The 24,611-nt window shown below is 44.2% G+C and overlaps 1 protein-coding gene across 8 annotated transcripts in view; it reads right to left on the bottom strand.

Annotated features, from left to right (window-relative positions):
* Positions 1-24,611, bottom strand: part of ABCC5 (ATP binding cassette subfamily C member 5) — a 92,385-nt gene that overhangs the window by 50,446 nt on the left and 17,328 nt on the right. For 3 of the 8 annotated variants that reach the window (XM_066347867.1, XM_066347871.1, XM_066347870.1), the window contains exons 3-10: positions 13,713-13,870; positions 13,369-13,524; positions 12,551-12,698; positions 7,558-7,791; positions 7,224-7,397; positions 5,686-5,833; positions 3,188-3,336; positions 2,443-2,550 (exon numbers count right to left, since the gene is read on the bottom strand). In XM_066347867.1, the coding sequence (XP_066203964.1) occupies positions 2,443-2,550; positions 3,188-3,336; positions 5,686-5,833; positions 7,224-7,397; positions 7,558-7,791; positions 12,551-12,698; positions 13,369-13,524; positions 13,713-13,870 (1,275 nt within the window). Of the gene's footprint in view, positions 1-2,442; positions 2,551-3,187; positions 3,337-5,685; positions 5,834-7,223; positions 7,398-7,557; positions 7,792-8,538; positions 10,401-11,401; positions 12,699-13,368; positions 13,525-13,712; positions 13,871-24,611 lie in introns of those variants that run through there. The other 5 variants (XM_066347873.1, XR_010746840.1, XM_066347872.1 and 2 more) reach the window with 5 other exon arrangements.

Genomic DNA, 24,611 nt, shown 5'->3' with positions numbered 1-24,611 from the left:
CCCTTCTTCAGAGCCTTCTTAAAAGACTGAGCTAAGAATAACATGCCCAATATTGTGACCACTTTCACACAGTAAAACCATATGCTACAGAGTTCCCATCATTTCTCTCCCCTAAAGCGTTTCTGAAAAGTCCTTTTAAACCTCAGTGGATTGTTTTAAAATGTGCCCATGCCTCCAGTTTGCACCATTTCCTCCCCACATCTCCTTCCCGCAGGCTCCCTGAAGCCCCGCAATGCTCTCGGGAGGGCTCCAGCTTCAGGCCACTCTGCCATGACATGCTGAGTCTCAACACTTGAATTTACATCTACCCGGGTTTGTACCTGCCAGGACAACAGAATCTTAGAGGTACGGAAACCACACACCTCAACTTTACTACAGGACACTGACTATCACACAACTCTCATTCCCTGGAAGAATCAATCAGGAGGTATCTGTTAAGCAGAAGAGGGGACGACTTGTAAGACTGCCAGGTAACATACAGGATGCCCAGCTAAATTTTGATTCCAGATAAACAGTGAATAATTTTTCAGTGTTTGTCCCATGCAATTATTAAATGAGTATCCTGTGTTTTTATTTGCTAAAGCTGGCAACCCTATACTGATGACAATTATGTCAGGAAAGTTATAAGGTGGCTTCTCACTGCCTTTCTACAGGATATCACCTTCCTATGAAGAGGAGGAGGGGGATGGGGAGGAGGAGACTGCCAAGAGGAATAAGATAAGAAATTGACTGAGGTCTCATGGGCCGTATAATAGAGCTGAGGCTGATTTTGCTTCCGCTATTAACTCTGAAGCTTCCTGGATAGAGGAAGGAGCTATGGTTAAAAAGCTACCTGCTAACACAGTCCTTGCTAGTAAGTAAAGAGAAGAGAGCTCTTGAGAAACAAGAGGAGAACAAATCTATACCACAAATTCCTATTTCTTCAACCAAAATGCACCAAATCCATTCACTAACAAGGAAAGGAGGACAAATGTACAGTCAAATCATTTGTTTTCTTCCATGACTGGATATTGTGGATTCAGCAAAATAAAGCTCTGGTTACAATTAGACCATTTCTTTTTCCATGGCTCTGGCTCTTAGCCTTCTGCAGCCAGGCTGGGTGTGGGAGGGCAGGGGCTGGGGGAGCATTCTCAAACACGCTCACCTAGTTAACCAGAAATGAGTAGCATATAAATAAATCTTGGGAAGCTATTCTTCATTCTTTTTTTTTTTGTATTTTTCTGAAGCTGGAAACGGGGAGAGACAGTCAGACAGACTCCCGCATGCACCCGACCGGGATCCACCCGACACGCCCACCAGGGGCGATGCTCTGCCCCTCCGGGGCGTCGCTCTGCTGTGACCAGAGCCACTCTAGCGCCTGGGGCAGAGGCCAAGGAGCCATCCCCAGCGCCCAGGCCATCTTTGCTCCCATGGAGCCTTGGCTGCGGGAGGGGAAGAGAGAGACAGAGAGGAAGGGGGGGGGGTGGAGAAGCAAATGGGCGCTTCTCCTATGTGCCCTGGCCGGAAATCGAACCCGGGTCCCCCGCACGCCAGGCCGACACTCTATCACTGAGCCAACCAGCCAGGGCTATTCTTCATTCTTAATAGGTAAACCCAATTTGTTTTCTCCTGAACCTCTAAGGTGATGATAGTAACCTTTCAAAAACCTGAGCCTCCAGCCTTTGGGCCCCAATGTCGCTTGTTCTGCTTCAGGAGTGCAGAAGCTACCTTCACAGTGGCTTCGCAAGGAGTCCCACCCACACAGGTGTGTTCCTTTTCTTTTTTCTTTTTAAGTATTAACCATTTCCAAATATCTATCTCTCTGCACCCTCCTACCAAGTGTCTGTATTATTCTGGAGGCACAGAGAACACAGGCAAGGCATGATCAACACACCACCCAAGAAAACAACCTGATACTTAACTGCATTTCTCAACATGACCTATTTTTATGACTACCCCATGTCACTGGAGTCCCTGCATCATGAGTGGCAACCACAGGCCGGGCAAAGGCAAGTATCAAAAAGGGCTTAGCATACTGACCAGTCAAAATGAGGATAGCATTTTGGTAGAGGTAGACGGACGGTCGATGAAGGTGAGAAAAATCTGGCAGTCACCTGACAGTTCTGATTCTCTAAGTTTGAATCCTTTAAAGGCCCAGTAAGTTACAACATAGATCTATGTTAGATCCAGGCAGTAGGGACCAGCTCTGAAGAGAAACACTAAAATCTGGGAGCCAAAAGTAGGTGGGCCACTTACAAATGTAAAAATGTAGTTATTTGAAAAGGTAGCTAGTTTCACCCCTTAAGTCTGTCTCCTCCAATGTCCCCTGTCTTACCAAATTGCCAAAAGGATAAAGGGGAACAAAAGCCAAGTGCAGCCAGCCCGTGTGGCCCAGTGCAATAACGCAGCAGCAGTTTTGCCAGGGATGGCTCCTGACGTGGAGGAAGAGAGGGAGCCACTCACCTTAAACCTGTCGACTGCAACCGATGCCTCTGAGAGGGATTTGACTGAGAACGGAGTTACTTTCAAAGCAAAAGTCATGGAATTAAAGACAGTTACCACCGTGAAAGCCTGAAGAGAGGAAAAGAGAAGAAACGAAGTCTAACTAGGCTATGCTATGAAAATCACAAGACATCATCAATTTCACGTTTATAGAGAAGGCTACCAGTTGACTGTCAAATGTTGGTAGGAGTCAGACACCTTTTTTTAAGGTAGTTTTTATGAGACTTTCAATTAAAATTTTCAGTAAAACTGCACCACAGGATGATCTATATCTTCAGAATTAAACCCAAATGTTAAGTTGACTAAAAACCACCTGTACATTATTTATACATTAGGACTGAATCTTCACTCTTCCACTCCTCGGTTTACTCACACATATTAAAAAGTAATCTGGCCTGACCGGTGGTGGTGCAGTGGATAGACCATCAACCTGGGACACTGAGGTCCCAGGGTCGAAATGTCAAGGTCTCTGGCTTGAGCAAGGGTCACTGGCTCAGCTTGAGCCCCTTGGTCAGGGCACGTATGAGATGCAATCAATGAACAGCTCAAGTGCCGCAACTACGAGTTGATGCTTCTCATCTCTCTCCCTTCTGAATGGCGGAACTTCCAAATCCAGAAACAGAGGACCAGAGCACCTCTGTATGTGGTTATTTCTACATTTTCCCAGGCCCCGAGGGCTCATCCCAGGCCCTGAGGACTCACTGACCTGTGCTGCTGTGAGATCAAAGCCAAGGACCATGTGAACAGAGAATGTCACCACACTGGCGATCACCATCACGATGGGAGCCACACCTACGGTGATGCTCTGAAAGTACCCGGCTTTTTCCAATATCCGCCGTTCCTCTTCTCGGATTTCTAAAAACAAAATGGAAGCCAATTTCTAAAACGCAAGCCAAAAGAAACCTGCAATATTGCTCCTCTGCCACCAAATAAGACTTGATAGGTATTCATCCACACACAGGTTTTAAAACGTCCCTCTAGCCTGACTAGGCAGTGGCACAATGAATAGAGTGTCAACCTGGGATGCTGAGGTCCCAGGTTTGAAACCCTGAGGTCTCTAACTTGAGCATGGGCTCATCCGGCTTGAGTGTGGGGTCACTGGCTCAGCTTGAGCTCCTCTCACCCCCGTCAAGGTATGTATGAGATGCAATCAATGAACAGCTAAAAGTGACACAACTACAAGGTGATTTTCTCATCTTTCTCCCTTTCTTCCTTCCTGTCTGTCTGTCTCTCTCACTAAAAAAAAAAAAAAAGTCCCTCTGACACCTGTGATGCGAAGTCTAGGTCACGAGGACTATCAATTTCTATCGTGAAAGCTGGCACACAAGCCTAAGGTTTGAAATGGATCAAATCACAGGAATGAATCTAACAGCTAACAGCACTACATATCTCTGTACAATGATTATCTTCTGCCTTAGTCTGAAGCTCCCTGCATTTTTCTTCTGTTTAGAAGAATCGAACATATTAATTGTATCAGCAATTGGCAGTTTTGTTTGTTGACCTGGCAGTTGTTTATTTCTTGCCTAGGTATTACAGGAAAGACTGTGTAACAGTAACAGAGAATTTAAACAACTAAGATGAACTAGAATGCCTGCTTTAAGTCGGCACTGGGATAGAGACTTCCACACAAAAAGGAAGGAGGGTGAGCAGAAGATACGTGAACTACAACTTTTGTAGGCAGAAAGGTTTTCCTAAGTATTTGTAAAACTGACCCCCTTATTCATAAAGCAATGCTAGAATAATGAGACCATGACATAGGAAGTATGATAATAGAGTGGTGAGGTATTTTCATGCACTTTTAAATTTAAAAGAAATTCTTGAGAGGCTATGCACTGATCTGAAAGGTATTACTGCTGCCCGAGACAGCAAAAACTGCCATCAGCTAGCTCATTAGTCATATTTAAAAAAAGATCCAACTCATTGCTTTAACATTTATCATATACCTGTCCAAATCTATAATGAGCAAGAATGCTCTTTCAAACTAACACCCACAGGTAAAGACACCAACATCTGGGGCAGAAGGATCAGTGGAATCTCAGAAAGATTATAAAACTAAAGAAGCTGAGTGCCAGAAGGGCCCATCGGCGGTCACCCTGCTAACAACACGTTTGGCAGACGTCCATTTGTTCCATTTCATCAGCAACAAACTCACCACTTAATGAAGAAGCCTAATCCACTGATGGACACTTCTGAGTGATCCTTCTCTGGATGACTGCTCACATATAAAGTTTATGAACAGGACACAATGTTTTTGAAGATTTAATCGACAAACCAAGTAATGAAAATGAAACAGCCTCCTTGATCTGAACACTGCTGTTCTATCCAATCTAAAGTTGTACTTAACTTTTTAGCTGTACTATATTTAGGTTAGCTCACTTATGAGGTACTGGCCAATTAGCATATCTGTTATATTTCAATTAAGTTCATATGTCACTGTATCTTTTTTAAACTCTGAAGTATCCTTACATATATCCCTCTTAAATGTCACCTTTTTTAAAGGTCCATCATTCCAACTTTTGTTGAGTTTTTTTTTTAATACCCAGTGTATACTAATTATTTCTCCAAGCTTTTGTGGCATTAACGTATGACATGTTTATGTTCACAATGAATTTTGGGATCATGACAGGGCCAGGCACTGAGAACCTTGTGACTCAACATAAATTAACTGCTTGAAAAAAATAAAAAACAAATGGCCAGAAAACCCTATGAGTGAGTAACAGAGCTAGGTCCAGAGTCCAGCTGACTCGACCCTTGTCCAGTGCTTCTCCCAGCACCTCTCGCCCGAGGACTTCACACCTAACTACTTCTGGGGCACACACACCCACAGAACTCAGGGGCAGAGGTGGAACTCTCAGCAGCTCCCTGATATTGCTTTTTGTGATGTCATCATGGCCAGACCAGAAAACCATGGGCGGGATGAGAATATAGAGAGGAACCTTTGAAACTAAGTGAATTACTCATAACTAGTTGAATTATCTTAGGGGGGAAAAATCACAAGTTTTCTCAGGTCTCAATGTCCTCACCTGTGAGATGAGGTCATGGGTACAAATCACTAAGACCCCTGTCAATGTAAAGTTCATAAGATATTATAAGAACATGTTATTATTATCCTATGACTATAGGATTCCTAGTAGCTAATGTGCTCAGGAAGCAGAGAAGCCTAAGTCCTTCGACCACATGCATATATGAAGCCTAGGAACTCACTTTGCACACTTTGAGAAAATGCTTTGACCCAGGCATACATTTTAATAAATTTAATGTAGGTGAGGACTTCATTCATTTTCTGGACACGGTCGTCTGTGGTGGCTACACATTTTCTCCTGAAGTATGCAGTGATCCGTGACACAAACATCTGAAAGAAAGATGTTATACCACATCAGAGCTTATCAAACTTAAGAACTGTCTAGTCTTCCTGGGAAATAAAATGAATGTCATACAGCTGTACTTTTATTTTTTAATTTTGAGGTCAAGTTTATTAAAGTTGGGGACAGTGAAACAAGGAAGGGTTTGGGATAAAAGGAACAACAGGAGAGACTCTAGGTGGGATGCCTAGACTCATGGAGAAGCCAGAGAAAAGGGGGCCTTGGACACAGGTTCAAGGGGTTAGCCCAGCATGGGCTGCTGCTGCCCAGTGCTCTCCTAGCGGCAAGTCTTGTAGGGACCCTTAGAGTTTAGGAGATGCGGGCCTGAGAGGGAAGAAGAGGAGGAGGGGGAAGTAAAAGGCACAGTCATGCTCCTAGGAGAGAGAAAGGGAGGAGGAGCGGGAAGCATCAACTCTCATATGTGCCTTGACCAGACAAGTGCAGGGTTTTGAACCGGCAACCTCAGTGTTCCAGGTTGACACTTTATCCACTGCGCCACCACAGGTCAGGCAGCTGTACTATTTTTAATAAAAGTAGTCTATTAAACTATAACCAAATATTATTTAATTCTTAAATACTAAGACAAGTACCGTATTTCCCCATGTATGATGCACACTTTTCTGAAAAATCTGGGGTCTAAAAACTGGGTGCATCTTATACAGTGGTTGTGGCGTTTCAAATGCTATAGATGGAACTGAGGACGAGGCAATATATGAAGACAGTGATTCAGCATCAGACACAGATGAGGACAAGCTAATGGATGCGAGTTTTGACAGTGATGAGGAACTGTATCAATTTTATGATGAATAAAACTTGAGTTCAATAACTTTATGTAATACATTTTTTTTTTTCAAATTTCAGGCCCCAAAATTAAGGTGTGTCTTATACATGGGATCATCTTATACATGGGGAAATACAGTATTTGTTCTCATAGTAATCACAGATACTGAGTGCTACCAAAGGGGAGCAGGAGGCCCTAGTAGTTAGTACCACGTTGAGAAGGAGTGATTCAAACACAACTGTGTCCTCTGGGGGCAGGGTTCACCCACCTGTCTTCTTCACTCAAATTCTCTCTGTTTAAAATCTCATTAGAAGCCACTGCCTCTATTCAAGTGACACTTTATTTCCTCTCAAGTCCAAATTCTGCCTATAATGACTGAATATGTCTAGTTCCTTCTAGACTTTTCTAACCTAGGACTTGCTTTGAGGAAATTTCCATTAAGAGATCAATAAGAGATGTGATATCACATAAGAGATGTGATATCACATAGAGATATCAATAAGAGATGTGATACTTCGGCGGTGCCTACTATATATAACCCAAAGGAAGTAACTTATCTAAAGAGAAGCTACCAAAGTCCAGCAAAGAGGCTTACTCACCATTGCTGGAAAAAAGAGGATAAAAACAGCTGATCCCAGGAAGCCTGTTGGTCCCAGAATAATTACATTATAAATCATGCCCAAGATGGCAACAATGGGTCCTCCAGCCAACAAGCTGCCAACGGCGGCAGCCTCAAACATCCTCTGCCCGTCGTTGGAGCACAGGTTGACGAGCTAGGAGACACAGAGAGCAGTGACAGGACCCTGCAAGGACGCGGGCCACTTGTCTCAGGAGGAGGATAGAGGACAAAGCAGGGACTTAAAGAGGAGAAAGAGCTCAAGCGGAGAGATTTCTCTCTGCTCTGAAGCAAAAACTCAAAAACCCCTTACTCACCTCACCCACAGACTTCTCCTTAATGTTCTTTAACTTAAGTATCTTCTTGAACGCCATAGTGAGGATGGCCCCCCGCAAGCGGACGCCAGTTCGGTAATTCAATGCCCAAGTCAGCGCAAGTGACCAAGAGCGCACGATTTCTGTCAGGAGGAGGCCCAGGACTAACAGCAAGCTGTACTTGAGGTTAGAATCTGTGCCCTGGGAGTACTCCAAGAGCTGTTTCACCATGAAGGCCTACAGGGAGAAACACAGGCCGCTGTCAGCACCTCCACAGCACCCACACACCGCCACAGTTTATGTTAAGTTAGAAAGAGGAGGCGGCTCCACTGTCAGTGAGGAATGTACAGGCAGGGATTAACCTCCCTGGAGGGCCAAATGGTACCGACAACCTGCCTGCAGCAATTGACTCAGCTCATCTCGCAGGAGGTAGTTCTAATATGAAACGTCCGTCCTCCAGGACACCATCACAACTGTTACTCTTTCTAATGTAACATAAACCTGTCCATGAGCTGAAATTCATTCTAAACACAGGAGCATTAAAAAGTATGTATTTGACCTTATTCCAGCATCTCCACACATGGATACATTTCTTTAAATGAAATTAAGACCTTTTGGGGATCGTTTCAAACGTGCTTATTTGATAAAAAGGAACAGTGTGTACCTACAGTTGGACTGGGGAGAGTGAGAAGTGCATTTGCAAAATATTCCTGAAAATAAACATCAGCAGTTTAATAGCACAGAAGGAAGCAAACAAAGCAGACTTTCACAGATCCAGAGACCCTCCCCCGGGCCCACCCCACTCCCCACTCCCTCCCAAAAACAAAAACATGTTACCTCAGGTAGCATATGTCTAAGACCACCTGCAGTGAGGAAGGCAGCCAGCCCAAGAACCACCGAGGGCCGCCTCCAGCTGAGGTCCTGCAACGCCGGAGCACACACTCACACAAGGCACATTCAGCAACAGGATTCAATACCAGGAAGTGGGAGGCAATGTACTTTTATTGAAAATGAAAAAAAAGTACCATCTTCAAAGAGCATCTCACAGACACTGTACAACAGGAGGAGCATTGCAGTAACATACATGGCACATACAGAGTCGAGTTATACAAGGCTAGCGTCTAACAGGTCATCTGGCCTCCGACCGTTGCTTTAGCTACACACAGTGGAGATACAGAACAGAACCAGCATCTGTTTCCAGAGTCCGGAGTTGTGCATCAAGCTGACAGCACTTAATCGGCTAGGGCTCCTGATGCTGCAGTGAGTCTGCAGTGAAGTAGATTCTCCAGGAATAAAGACCTTGCTGCTAAGGAAAGAGAATTAAAAAAAACAAAACAAAACCAAAAACTCCCCAAAGTGGTAACTCAACTTAAAATCACTGACACTGGCTCACAGGGCTGGGAGAAATGGCTTCCGCTCAGGACAGAACACAAAAATCCAGGCCTCAAGAAAAAACGGGTAGCATCCTTCAGAGTCTGTTCAAGTCCTTGCAGCTAAAATTGGTCTCGCCAAAAATGAAACAAAACAAACCACAACAAAGGAAAGCCAAACCAATCCCCACCCAGAAGGAAGAAAAAAAACTTAACAAGACACCCATCCACCCATCTACCCTGGAACCTTCTAGCAAAAGGTACTGCAGCTGGAAGCGGGCTCTGAATGACAGACAAAAAAATGGAGGCCAGACATTATTGTCCTGAGGCAGCTAATGCTGAATTCCAGAACCCAGTCTCTTTCTGGGTTAATTGGTATTTCCCATCTCTCCTGAAAGGAAATTAATTCCAGATGTCCACTAGATCCTAAGAGATCCCCACCAATCAGATTTATGTCAAGGCTCAGTAAAAATAACCTGATCAAATAAATAGATTTCAGATTCCAAGAACTATTATTGTATTCCACCTTTCCCCTCCCTCAGATTTTTAGGTTTATATCCATTGTTTGGGTCACCACTGTATACAGCTGGGTTGTTGGTTTACTAGCAAGAAGATTGGCTTCTTTTCCAGTACGCAATCCAAAATGTGGAACTGAGTCACCGAGTGGCAGGGTCAAAACCCCATTTTCCTCACGTGAAGCAACTCAGTAAGATGGCGGTGCAGTAAGGCATTTTCTCACACACCTCGGCACTGATGGAACCGTCTCCAAAGGAAGGCGTGAAAGGACAGCAGGTTGTAGTTTGGGGTTCTTTCTTTCCCACACCTTTAGAGTGCCATTTTTCAGCACCGGTAATAGCATTAGGACCTCCCACAGGGGAGGAGCCAGGGGAAGGTAAAAGACATAATGAATGCTTACACTATGCAAAACTTTCAAAGGAGGGGGAAAAAGAGGAAACAGCAGATTAAAAAATTTCCAATACATAGGGTTTTAAAAAAAACAATCACATTTCAAACCATTTTGTATGGAATAAAGGAAAGAAGGTTTTCATGGCAAACCCAACCAAAATTTAGTTTTAAAGTTACAAATTTATCATGTAAATTTAACAAACTGGGAGAAAACTTGAGACTGTCAGCATAGCTGCCTGGCTGTGGAAAACATTCCCAGTGAATAAACATTACCTTACCTGAACTCTTGGCGAGAGATTCTGCCCAGCTTGACTCTCTCATTCTGACCGCAGAATACAGCCACTCCTGAAAATTCTAAAGAACAGCTTCTGTCACTGGTTCCACTACAGAGAGACTCCCCCCAAATCCAGATTCTGACAGCACCAAGCAAGCTGCAGCTGGAGAGAGGTTGGAAGGGTGGAAAACTTACCTCTCTAGAGGCTTTTCACTGTCCTTTCCCCAAAAGGCCCTTGAGCTGAGTTAGCATTCACCAAGAGATAGCGCTGCAGGAGGTAGCCTTCTCTTGCAGATCTACCGGGCAATGCTAATGCTTTACACACACATCATAGGTCAGGCCTGGTCTTTTAAAACTTTTAATCCAAGAAGGCCACAAATCATCTCTGTAAATGTAGCAATCTGGTCCCTCATCTTATGTCAGGACCACACCCTCACAAGTCCTGGTATTCCATTAACATTATAGTGACCCTTGGACACCCTGCACGGAGTGCTGGTCCACTGGCACCACTGAATCCTTGGATCAATCTTGATCATAACTGTCCAGCCCTGGCTGGCCAGCGGTTTAAAAACAAAACACAATAAGTTGATTGTGTTTCATCTGTTCTGCACATGGCCACCAAGGTTCAGCGAAGCCTGACGGGAGATAAGAAATATGCCGTATTTGGGAAGTACGTTCTTACATAGATTTCTGTAAGAACAGACTAAGCCAGTTTGAAAGTTGTGCCACATTAGCAAATGTGCAAAAATCAAAAAGAGATGCTCCTCTACAGGATTTAAGTGCATAGATGGGCGGGATGAGCAAATCTTGCACTACTCTCAAAATCAGCCTGATGCCTCAATTTCCAACGAAAAGAAATGTATTAGAATTGGAGCTCCAAAAAAAGAAGTCTGCATTATTTACAACTTTAAATCTTTTTATCGGTTAGAGAGACTGTGGACAGGACCATTGCTCTCTCAACTGTTCTAGGACGAACCATGGACTAATGCGGGCCTGGGGTGCTCTTCCCCACGGGCAGAGCAGGAAAAGCATTCTGCTGATTTCCTGTCAAAGGAAGACTCTCTCAACTTTCCTTGGCATCTAGCAGATGAGTATCGAATTAACCAAAGATGAGTATCTCAGGGAGCTGCGCCTTGAACGAGAAATTAAGGAATATGCAGATGCTCAAGGGAGTGGCTGATCGGCCCCCCCAGTGAATGTGCATAGGTCATTTTTTTCCCCAGGTAAAAAAATCCCAACAATCAAAAGAATAATATTTTGGGGGTGAGGGGAGCCAATGAAGTTTTTGCACTGACCAAACAGAATCGAGAAAGCCTGTAGAGCATGCTACCCCGTGGAAAGAATTCTGTGAAAAAATCAGAGCAGCCACCAGCCCTGTAGTGAAACAATGACAGAAGCTCTTCTTGGGGGAAGACGGCCCTATAAAAACGTTTGCCATTTCAGTCAAGAACATAATATTCAGTTACATGGTCCCTCTTACTTAAAACTTACACGAGCAAATGTGTTAGTCAATCAATTAATGTAGAAACCAAATACCAGAAAAGTAGTGTACTCTGCTTCAGAAAAGAGATAAAAACTTAAAAAAAAAAGGTATCAAACAATTTAAAAAAACAAAATGAAACAGCAGAACAATTGTAATTAGTTTTACCTAATCACCATGCATCTTAGGCACATACTTACCAAAACCATGAACCTCCAGCTTACCCACACACAGAAAACGCACAGTATAGTAGCACTACTGCTCCGATGCCTCAAGGCAAATATGTAGAGAATAGATTTAATCAAAGTCTCAAGTGTAAGGCAGCACAGTAGGTGTAAGAAACAGCTTTTCAGAAAACAGGTGAGCGTCCCTCTTACCTACTCTGCTTCAGTACACACTAGAAAGAAACCATGGCTGCCACCCCGACACTTGCCACAGTTTACACTGTAGACCAAACTGAAAACGCACTCCAGGTTAGACTCTCAACCTCAACAGTCCTCCAGGGTCTTCGGGACTCATCTGCCATAGAACCTTCACCCGTGACAAGGCAGCCTCCAGGCATTCGGTGCAGCACCAGCACTAGCTCACGGCATCCGCCACACAATGCTGCTCTCGCCCACTCACGACACAGAGACACACCTTCCCCAACCAAGACTGTCGTTTCATGTCAACACACAGCAGAGGAGCACAGTCCTGTGCAGAGCTGGAACCATTCCGTCTCACCCCCACCCCACCAAAGCAAGCCAGTTCCATTTCTTATCTGGCAACGCGGCCCCACATCCTTCCAGCTGCTGCCAAGCTACCTCTCACTCCAAAATCAGTCTTTCCCTTTCCATAGACCTGGAGGCATCTGTAAAGCCGCTAACTAGCCCCCAGGTGAGCACAACCCCTGCAACAGAACAAGAGCGTTAGAGCTGGCCGCGGCCCGGCCCCTGGAGACTGTCAGAAAGGATGGTTAGAACTTACTGGTCCACTGAAGCTAGCCAGCTGCGTGATCATCAGGCACACGATGGAGAGGATGAGCCTGGTGCGGCAGAAGATCCACACAACCCTTCGGAGGGAAGCAGCTTCTGGCCCAACTTCATTCAGCTCTTCTTGCCACAGTCTCTCTAGTCTTAACAAGGGCACATGTCCTCCGTTACACATCTCCCCGGGGGATACACATGCCCTAACTTCCCTCCTGCCATCACATTTTGTCTCCAGGCTTGGACACCATTCACACAAGTCTTCCCTTTAATATCAATATTACATACATAGCCTTCACCTTCCAGGGGGAAAATTACCCTTCCTGGGTGATTACATATTTACCCTGCAGAGGGAGCCTCTCGATATACAGTAAATGAGGAGAACAAGTCTTTCCTCCCACCCAGAAAGGTTATCCCTGTATAGAATTTGTTTGTGGATAAGAACTTCTTTTCTCAAAGGTCCCCAACCCTTTCTGAAGGATCCTGTGGCAAAATGTAAACTAAATTTTAATCATGACAATTGGCTACCACAAAAAATGTATTCTGTCACAAGGCCGCAACATAATCTCCCTGTAGACTCAGGAAGAGGAGCGGGGCTGAGAGAGAGAGAGAAAGCCCGTGGTTAAAACAGGATTAATGGTGAAATAGGAGATAAAGCAGAAGAGCAAAGAGAAAGTCATCCCAGGATACCCTCCCTCCAGCAGCTAGCTCAGATCCTAAAACACACAGCTGAGGACTTCACACTGCTGGACCCATACTCCTAGCTCAGGCCCTCCACACCCAGTATGTGGGACACCAGGGCGGACCAGAGACGCCTACCTTCTGCAGTTCACATCAGAAGACTCGTACTTGGACAAAGACCACACATCCTCCATTGAGAGCTCCCCCTTCTTGTGAGCCAGGCGGGCCAGGGGAGAAAGCCAAGAGAAAGTCATACAGGAGAAGAGCCCAGCATTGTCCACTGGGTGCTGGTGTCTAAGGAGAGAAAACCCAAAGCACAAAACTGTCACCACGCACCGGCGGCCAGCTGCATTTATAATACACTGCTTCGTCAACAGCTTCTGACTAAATACAGGGGCCCCGAATGGCCTAATCTTAGCCCAAACTTTCAAAACTGCTTTTGGTACTTCAAAGAGAAGTCATTAACCAGGAGAGCCTCATACTTGGAAGTGGTCCGAATGGGCTTCAGAGCACTTAAGCCGCGATGGTACTTCCCCTTCGAATGCTCCTCATCCAGGATTCTGAGCTGAGAATGCGTACACACATCCAGGGAAAGGCCCTCCACTCGGGCTGCAGTTTCCAAGGCATCTTGGCATTCCAACTGTATGAGCAGGTGGGGAGAGAAGGCATCAGAACATCAGAAAACAGACAGGAGCAAATTTACCTGACATAACAGTTCAAACTGCAAGCCAGATTCATCTTAACTGAGAAATTCCAGCCTGACCAGGCAGTGGTGCAATGGATAGAGCATTGGCCTAGGATGCTGAGGACCCAGGTTCAAAACCCCAAGGTCACCAGCTTGAGCACAAGATCATTCGGCTTTGAGCATGGGTTCATCAGCTTGAGAGAGAGAGCATAGACATGACCCCCATGGTTACTGCCTTCAGCCCAAAGGTCTCTGGCTCAGCTGGAGCCCCCCCACCATCAAGGCATATATGAGAAAGCAATGAATGAACAACATCTAAAGTGCCCCAACGAGTTGATGCTTCTCATCTCTCTCCCTTTCTGTCTCTCTCTCGCTAAAAAAAAAGAAAAAGAAGAAATTTCTAACTTGTATGGTATGAACTCACTAAAGAACATTAAACCAAATACCTAAACTTCTAAACTAATAGACTTCTTTTTTTTCTTAGCCTGCAACCTTGGGCTTCAAGCCAGTGACCCTGCGCTCAAGCTGGATGAGCCTGTGCTCAAGCAGGAGACTTGAAGGTTTCGAACCTGGGACCTCAGCATCCCAGGTCGATGCTCTATGCACTGTGCCACCACTGGTCAGGCTAGACTTCATTTTTACTCTGGGCACTTTTAGGTTCAGAAACATTGAGCAGAAAGTACACAGAGCTCCCATGTATGTTCTCATCTGCCCCCCATCCTCCCCATTCATTTCCCATTATGAATATCTCGCACTAGTGTGGTATGTGTGCTACTGAGAAGCCAATACTGATATGACTATGAACTGAAGTCCATAGCTTATAATAGAATTCACTTTTTGTGATGTACATTCTAAACTTTATTATTTTGTCACCAAACTGTTTTATCTTTCATTTCCCAATATGGACTGAGTGTCAATTACTTCACTACTAACTTCAAAATCTTTTTTTTTTTTAAGTGAGAGGAGGGGAAATAGTGAGACAGATTCCTGCATGCACTCTGAACCCGCAACCCTCATCTGGGGCCAATGCTCGAATCAAACAAAATATTTTTAGCACCTGAGGCTGACACGTTCAGACCAACCTAGCCACCCTCAACACCCAGGGCCAACGCTTGAATCAACTGAGCCACTGGCTGCGGGAGGTGAAGAGGGAGAGAAGGGGGAGAGGGAAAGGGAGAGAAGCAGATGGTTGCTTCTCTTGTGTGCCCTGACTGGGAATCGAACCCAGAACATCCATATGCTGGGCTGATGCTCGACCCACTGACCCTACCAACCGGGGCCCTAATTTCAAATTCTTTTGCCTGTTTTCGATGACAAAAAATTCAAGATCACCCCCAATTACACAGCCCTGTCATGTAGAAAGGGCCAGGGTGTACACATGCCTCCTGTCTTTCCTTCTTATCAGCAACAGGCAGAACAGAACAGGGTTCTCACCCTGGCTGCACAGCTAAAGAGTGCTAATACCCAGATTTCTGCAGCATGAAACAGAGGGTCTCATGAGTTGAAATACAGAGGTACACATATTTGCTATAAAGCTTAGAAATATCAATTCATCAGATGAACAAAATGCATGTAATTCAATATCTGACTGTGGCAGAAGAGGGTGGCCCAAGAATCAGGGCACACCTATTTTCATTTACTCTAAAAGTAACTCAAAGTGTAAGCCTTACTGTCCCAGAAGCAGAAGCATTTTTCCTCAAGTAAAGATTATAAGTACATCATCCTTTTCTCACATTATCACAAATGTTTCCAGCAATTACTGTGAAGTAGAAAGAAAGAATACATTCCCAAATTGAGAACGAGTTAAGAGTTGCAGCACCTAACGCACTCTGCCTTACACAAAGCAGAGTCTCCATTATTACACCCCTCCCCCACTATCCACACAGAACAGATGCCAAATATTAGCTGAACTGAAAGAGCAGCATTCATGCATGGGGATCACAGGCATGGGTGCCTAGGTGGATCACTCCTCGAACACAATAGCTTTAGTTCAGTAGGCACTGCTGCTTAGTACCCAGAAACTACACAGACCAGGCAAAAAAGTTCTGTGCACATTTTTTTTCCTTTTGTCAAAGGCAAGGCAGACCAGCTTCAAGAGAATAAAAGCACAATGACAAATGAGTAAGTCAACATCAAGAAGAGAATTCATACAAAATCCTTAGGCATAGGTGAGCACTTAGCGGGTAAGAGACTATGGTCCCTAATAATGAACTATGCTGAGATTAAAGCACACACAAAACTTTGTTGATGTTTATTTTGAAAAAACTTTTAGGTTGCCTATAACCACAAGGGGAAGAAAAGAAAACCACTGGGTTGATAAAAAAGAAAGTTATACTAAAAATACAAATATACCTACTATACAGAAGTAGAAATTGAAAATACATTCAGAGTGGGCACAGAATCATACAAGGACCAGCCTTATTTGGAGATCCAAAGCTTCAGAAGAAGACAAAAAGTGAAAGTAATACCACTTCAAGTGCACATTGGATACCTGCCAAAACGTACTATTTGTATGGCCGCAAAGCAAACCGCAACCAATTTCAAAAGACTGACATTATACAATACATGGTCTCTGACCACTTGGGAACTTAATTATAATTCAGTAACAAAGATAACAAGGAAAACTATCTCTAAATATTCAGAATTTATGCAACACACTTACAAAGAATGCCAGTTAAAGAACACATCAAATGGAAATTAACAAATAGTCTAAGCTAAATGGTAAGAAATTATAACACATCAAAATTTGTGGGATGAAGCCTGACCAGGTGGTGGCACAGTGGATAGAGCGTCGGACTGGGATGCAGAAGGACCCAGGTTCGAGACCCCGAGGTCGCCAGCTTGAGCGCGGGCTCATCTGGCTTGAGCAAAGAGCTCACCAGCTTAGACCCAAGGTCGCTGGCTCCAGCAGGGGGTTGCTTGGTCTGCTGAAGGCCCGCAGTCAAGGCACATGTGAGAAAGCAATCAATGAACAACTAAGAAGTAGCAACGCGCAACGAGAAAGTGATGATTGATGCTTCTCATCTCTCTCTGTTCCTGTCTATCTCTGCCTCTGTAAAAAAAAAAAAAAAAAAAAAAAATTTGTGGGATGCTGCTAAAATGCAGCATAGAGTGAAATTATGAATGCCTTCAGAGCATATGTTGGAGAAAAAAAGTGAAAAATCAGTGCTCTAAGCTAGCGTGTGGCAAACTTTTCTACAATGGGCCAGATTGTAAATACTTTAGGTTTTGTGGGCTAAGAGGTAAAATTGAAGATATTATGTAGGTACTTACATTACGAAAGAAAACAAACTTCCACAAAATGTTTAGTGACAAAATTCAAAATATATTAATAATAATTGAATGCAATTTTTTTTGCAATACCTGTTTACCAATAGAAGAATACCATTCTTTTAGCGGGAATAACATTTCACCTAATTAGAGTTTAAAATGGTTGTCCCTTTCGAGATTGGTGAAATTATATATACATAACACAGCGTTATAGAGAGCAGAAAAACAAATCCTAGAGGGAAGGGGGAAGGTATTGGGAGGAGGGGTCAAAGGGGATGTTAAGGGGAACACGGGGGTACGGGAGGAGATATATTCGGTGGGACACTTGAATCTATGTAAACACAATAAATTTAAATCATTAAAAAAAATTTCCCACATGTAATCAGAAGTAATTTCTCTACATGTTTGGTCTGTTTCAACATTTCCAAAATGACTATAATAAATCTGTGAATCATGTCTAGAACATTTTTTTTCAGACCACGGTTTCTTTTATGACTTTCAAAGTCTTGGATAAATTACTGCTCATCTCCTTCAAATTACCTGCGTCTCTCTCATGCTAGCAAGTGATATGAACCACATAAGCAACAGAGTACACATTTCTCCCGTGGGGAATGGGCTCCCTTTGTGTAAAGTTTCTCATGCACTAACCTTTTAAAGGATGGAGATGATATTAGTCCGTTTCTAAATGGAATAAAACTAAAATTTATTTAAAAAGTCACAGAAAAAGAAAATGATTGTCCCTTTCATCAAAATCGATTGCAAATCTTTATCTGTTAATGCTGATTTGTGACAAGATTTTATAATTTTACTTTTCAAAATGTCTTTCCACACAGATAGGGACTGCCAAATACTGAAAAGCAATCCATGAGCATATGACTTTAGTTGAGCATATTCACCTCTTGGAAAGTATTATACAATTCTATCAGATCTTTCTCTTGACATTTGACTTTATCATAATATCACAATGCTGACTAATCAATTCCAACTAAAAGTTGGGTAGAAGCTACTGAATGGCTAAATTAAATGGATTTTTAAAAATTGTAGCAAAATATACGCAACGTAAAATTTGCCATTTTTAAGTGTAAAAACCATGGGCATTAATTATATTCACAATGCTGTACAATCACCATTACTATCTATTTCCAAAATAAATGAATCCTGAAATATGGAAATTTCCTTTGTATTTCATGGAGGTTCTGAAAAACACTGCTAGAACTGTAATTTAAGCCCAGATATATCAGATAGATAGATAGATAGATAGATAGATAGATAGATAGATAGATAGATAGATAGATAGATATATCTCCACTACAAATTTGTATGGGAATGGAGATCTCACTTCTTGTTTTAATTTTCAACAGCATGAGAAATATGCAGGGCAGCTGGAACAGTACTTAAGTTTCAAACATTAGCTGTCATGGAAATTACAATGATCACAGTACCATTTTACATTACCACTAGCCACGTATGGGAGACTCAGTTTCTTCACATCATCCTCATCACATGTGATCGTCCTTTTTTATTTTAGCTATTTGAACAGGTGTGGCTTATTTATCAGAATGGCGTGGTGGACCTGCCAACTCCAGTGCCACCTGCCCTGGTCACAGCTGCTATGAACATTCATGTCACAAGGTAAGGGGACATCCCTCAGGTATTTCCCTCCCTAGAGACATCCCAGGTACAGAATACCTACATATAAATCCACTGCAGGTGTCACATTACTTGTCTTGCTGGTCTGAGTGTGGGTGTTTAACATAGAGCGGCCAGCATTAGAAAATCAGCTAGAGATGGAAACAGATGGGAACCATGACCACTGGGGCAGAAGCACCAATTGGAAGGACTCAGGGTCCATAGCAACAAATGCCCTGTGGTGGCTCTGTCAGCCTGGACACTACAAACAGGACCCCCCCTCCCTGGGGCTTAACAACTGGCCCCTGCTTTCCTGAGGAACCTGAGCCCTCACCACCAGTGTCTCTGCAGCTACCTCCCTGCTGGCTCCCAGGTGGCCTCTGTTCCCTTCCTGCACTCGGCCCCGCTGGTAGATCTAGTGCAGTGTCCACCCTTCCTTCACTCTGGGGCCGAAGGGCAGGCCTGCTCCCTCACCTGCTCCTCCTCTGCTCCCTCACCTGCTCCTCCTCTGCTCCCTCACCTGTTCCTCCTCTGCTCCCTCACCTGCTCCTCCTCTGCTCCCTCACCTGCTCCTCCTCTGCTCCCTCACCTGTTCCTCCTCTGCTCCCTCACCTGCTCCTCCTCTGCTCCCTCACCTGCTCCTCCTCTGCTCCCTCACCTGCTCCTCCTCTGCTCCCTCACCTGTTCCTCCTCTGCTCCCTCACCTGCTCCTCCTCTGCTCCCTCACCTGCTCCTCCTCTGCTCCCTCACCTGTTCCTCCTCTGCTCCCTCACCGGCTCCTCCTCTGCTCCCTCACCTGCTCCTCCTCTGCTCCCTCACCTGCTCCTCCTCTGCTCCCTCACCTGTTCCTCCTCTGCTCCCTCACCTGCTCCTCCTCTGCTCCCTCACCTGTTCCTCCTCTGCTCCTCCTCTGCTCCCTCACCTGCTCCTCCTCTGCTCCCTCACCTGTTCCTCCTCTGCTCCCTCACCTGCTCCTCCTCTGCTCCCTCACCTGTTCCTCCTCTGCTCCCTCACCTGCTCCTCCTCTGCTCCCTCACCTGCTCCTCCTCTGCTCCCTCACCTGCTCCTCCCAAGGACTGCTTGGTGCCCACTGCTGCCTGCATCTCCTGTTTGGAAAACTCGGCCTATCTATCAGCAATGAGTTGATGGCCCAGCTCATCCTTCCAAAATCACTCCCACCACCCAAGCCTGACTTGCAAAAGCGGGCAAGATCTTGGGGACCCAACTGCTAAGGAAACCAAACCCACCAGACCATGACACCGAGTGTGAGATACTCTGAGCACCCCCGACTTGGATAACTACCAGATGGCTTGAGCCCAGCCCAACACACACAACAAAGGCACACGAACTCTGGAGCAGAGCTCTCCAGGCTCAAAGGCATCCAGTTCCTTGCAAGAAACCTCAGTGGCTGCCTAGGAAGCTGTGTCCCTCCGAGGGCACAGACTCTAGTGCCCAGAGCAGAAACCCACTTTTCCGCCTGTCTTAGGTTCTAGTTGGAGCATGAAAAGGCAGCCGGGGAAGCAAAGACGACCGAAGGACCAGCTCCCACACATGGGGGTCCCCACCGGCAATGTGAGGTTTGCAGTAAGCAAGTGCGTATAACAACACAAACATATTAAGAGGAGACGAAAGCATTCTTGGTACCTTCTTCCTAAAAACAAAGTACAAAAGTAAAATAAAGACTACTAAGAGCCATTAAAAAAAAAATCTATAAACAAAAAAGTGAACAGACTCAACAACAGAATCCTCTTATTGCTTGAGTTTTGTTTCTTTGACTCTATATAACAATGTCATGTTCCACCATCTTCTGGGTAGAAAGTTACTTCCTGTATTGGAGAATGCCAAATTCAAAAGCTCATCAAATGAGAACTGGCAGGCAAGGTTTCATTCCCCTAGGCCTAGGAGCATTAAGAGTGCTCTACCAGCATTATTAAATGTCTGTAATAATAGAGACTGAGGGCTCATCATCATATGTGATTGTCATTATTTTTTATTTTAGCTATTTGAAGAGGTGTGGCTTATATATCAGAATGGTGTTGTGGACCTGTCAACTCAGTATAATTTTATCCTGACAAAAGTAAATCCCCATAAAAGTGGTTGAAATAGCATCAATCCTCAACTTTTCATATAATAATAAAGCACCGAGTAGCAATTCCCACAGTAAGGGTATAGAGAAGTCTCTATTGTTTTTGTTTGTATTTGGGGGCGGTTTTTTGTGACAGAGACAGAGAGAAGGACAGATAGGGACAGACAGACAGGAAAGAGAGAGATGAGAAGCATCAATTCTTTGTTGCAGCACCTTAATTGTTCATTGATTACTTTCTCATATACGCCTTGGGGGAGGGGGGCTACAGCAGACCGAGTGACCCCTTGCTCAACAAGCCAGCGACCTTGGGCTCAAGCTGATGAGCCTTGGTCAAACCAGATGAGCCCGCACTCAAGCTGGCGACCTCAGCATTTTGAACCCTGGGTCCTCCGCGTCCCAGTCCAACACTCGATCCACTGCGCCACCGCCTGGTCAGGCAAGAAGTCTCTATTGTTGATCTAAGAAAATCAAAAGTTACCACTCTAAGCAAGCCACTTGCCAAGTCATATCCCATTTTTGCTATTCGTTCCTAACCTACTTCCCAAAATGTCAATCTTGTTGTCACATCTTGCTGACTTCTTAGGTGAGAACAATGAAATCTCTAATGGAGATAAGAGGGGATCCTGTTTTGAAAGAAAACAGTTCTACTCTGTAACTGCACATAGCTATTTCAGAAATAGATCTTTCACAATAAGCAACAGGTGTTTAGCTGTTGGCAAGAAATTTGTTAAAATAACATTATCAAGAAAATTAAGAGAAGATCCTCTTTCTCCAAAAGAACTATTTTCTCTATACTGTAGTCTTAAAGTATTAATACCTTCATAGTTGGGGGCCATTGTGCAGCATAGTGATTTTGAACACGGCTTTCAGAAGACAGACGTGGGTTGGCATGCTAATTCTACCACCATTCTTCAGCATGTTACCTAGCCACTTTATGCTTTGGTTTACTTATTTTTATAATGGTACATATACCTACCACACAGTGTTGAAAGGAATTAACAGGATAATGAAAAGTGCTTAGCCCAGAGATCTAAGATGACGTCAAATTAGTGAAAGTTACACTCATCTGCTCCCAGGTCCAAACTAAATTATAGAACAATCAACCTTGATAACCAATTGAAGACTAAACAGAAGTCTTATAAGCAGATTTACAGAAGAAGCCACATGGAGACTGGTAGGAAGACTGGAGAGGCAAAAGGGGTTGGCCCCACTCCCACATGCAGAACCCAGAGGGCTAGCTCAGCTGCAAAGGTCCCCAGTGAGGAGGGATCTCAATCCCATGCAGGGCTCCCCAGCCCAGAGCACCAGAGACAGAAAGAGGAGACCACGTGACATCTGGCTGTGACAGGGACTGTCCACCAGGGAGAGAGGAATCTGCTAGAAACCCAGGCGCCCTTGCAAAGGGCCAATGCACAATTCATGGTCACTAACTCTGGGCTCCAACAGAGAGAGGGCAGATTGGAGTGGACTGGAGTTGTGCGAGGACAAACTAGTTTGTGTGGCTCCAGAAAGAGAGCTGAAGGGACAGCCGACAAGGTCCCTGTGCTGAATTTCTCTCCCACACAGCCCACAGATGCCATCGTTCCTGAACTGAGCACTCCCCTCCAAACAGCACCAGCCTGGGGGACTGCATTAGCCCCACCCTCCCAACTGCCTGTGGCCCCGCCCTACTGAGCTCATACCCTGCAAAGGAGTCAGCTGCCTGGTCAATGGTGTGGACTTCTTGGAGGGCTCTCGAGGGCAAATTCAGGGATGTCCGAGACTGAGTTCTGTGGGTCTAGGTGGGGGCTATCCCTCCCTCTGCAAGTGCCTGACCCAGTGAAGCCACCACATGGGAGATGCACTAGCCCCACCTTATGAACTCCCCACTGAATAGGAGAACATATTCACTAACAATACATCTGATATAGGGTTAATATACAAAATTTATAAAGAACTCATAAAATAATATAAATAACCCAAAAACAATCCAATTAAAAATGGGCAGAGAACCTGAATAGACACTTCTACAAAGAGGACATACAGATGGTCAACAGATATATGAAGAGATGCTCAACATTACTAATTATCAGAGAAAAGCAAATTAAAACCACAATGAGCTATCAACTCACACCTATAAGAATGGTTATCTTCAGTAAATCCACAAACAAGTGTTGGCAAGGATGTGGAGAAAAGAGAAGTTTCATGCACTATTGGTGGGAATGCAGATTGGTGCAGCCACTGTGGAAAATATACTGCTCACAAAAGTTAGGGGATATTTCAAAATGAATATGAAGCTATAAAATATCCCCTGATTTTTGTGAGCAGTATAGTATAGGTTCTTCAAAAAATTAAAAATGAAATGGCCTCCTGACCAGGTGGTGGCGCAGTGGATAGAGCATCGGACTGGGATGCGGAGGACCCAGGTTCAAGACCCCAAGGTTGCCAGCTTGAGCGTGGGCTCATCTGGTTTGAGCAAAAGCCCACCAGCTTGGACCCAAGGTCGCTGGCTCCAGCAAGGGGTTACTCGGTCTGCTGAAGGCCAGCGGTCAAGGCACATATGAGAAAGCAATCAATGAACAACTAAGGTGTTGCAACGCACAACGAAAAACTAATGATTGATGCTTCTCATCTCTCTCCATTCCTGTCTATCTGTCCCTGTCTATCCCTCTCTCTGACTGTCTCTGTAAAAAATAAATAAATAAATAAAATTTTTAAAAAAATGAAATGGCCTATGACCCAGCAATTCCACTTCTAGGTATATATCTGAAGAAACATAAAACACTAATTTGAAAGAACATATACACCCCATGCTCATTGTAGCATTATTTATAATACCAAGATATGGAAGCAACCCAAGTGCTCAATAGATGAGTGGCTTAAGAAAGCTGTGGTAACACATTTATAATGGAATATTACTCGACCATAAAAAAGAATGAAATCTTACCATCTGAGACAGCATGGACAGACCTAGAGGGTATCATGCTCAGAGAAGTAAGTCAGACAGAGAAAGACAAATGCCATATGATTTCACTTATATGTGGAATCTAAAGAACAAAATAAACAGACACACAAACTTGAAAAAGACTTATAGACACAAACAATAAACTGACGGTTGCCAGAGGGGGAAGGGTTGCGGGACTTGGTAAAAGAATTAAAAAGTACAAATTGGTAGCTACAAAATGGTCGCAGAGATGTCAGTATAGCACAAGGAATATTGCCGGTAATATTGTAATAACTATGTATGGTGCCAGATGGGTGCTGGAAATATCAAGGGTGGGGGAGTGCTTTGTAAAGTATATGATTATCTAACACTAAGATGTACACCTGAAACTAATACAAAATAACATTGAATGCAAATGTAATTGAAAAATAAACTTAAGAAAAAGATGCTTAGCAAAAAATGGGGTATGCAATAAACATTTAATATGAATTAACTATATTACCCCAATCTATCCATCTGATAAACCTTACAGCATACCTCAAATATTTCCTGTTTGCTTTAGCTTTCCCAGACTCTTTCAATGGGGAATTAATTTCCCCGCGCCTGTACCCCGCAGTGGGATGCTTCTGGTAGGAGCTCTTGGCGGCAGGCTGTCTCACTCTTGTTTCATCCCTGGCCCCTAGCACAGAGCTTGGCACCTCATTTAAACACAACTAAAACGTCTTCATGTTGCCTCACTATCTGCATGATTATCACTTAATGCTGCACGATACACACTGAGGAGACCT

This window comes from Saccopteryx leptura, chromosome 8, assembly GCF_036850995.1.
Source record: "Saccopteryx leptura isolate mSacLep1 chromosome 8, mSacLep1_pri_phased_curated, whole genome shotgun sequence".
NCBI lineage: Eukaryota > Metazoa > Chordata > Mammalia > Chiroptera > Emballonuridae > Saccopteryx > Saccopteryx leptura.
Note: the sequence above shows the minus strand (reverse complement) of the source record. Positions and strands in the feature narration are given on the sequence as shown.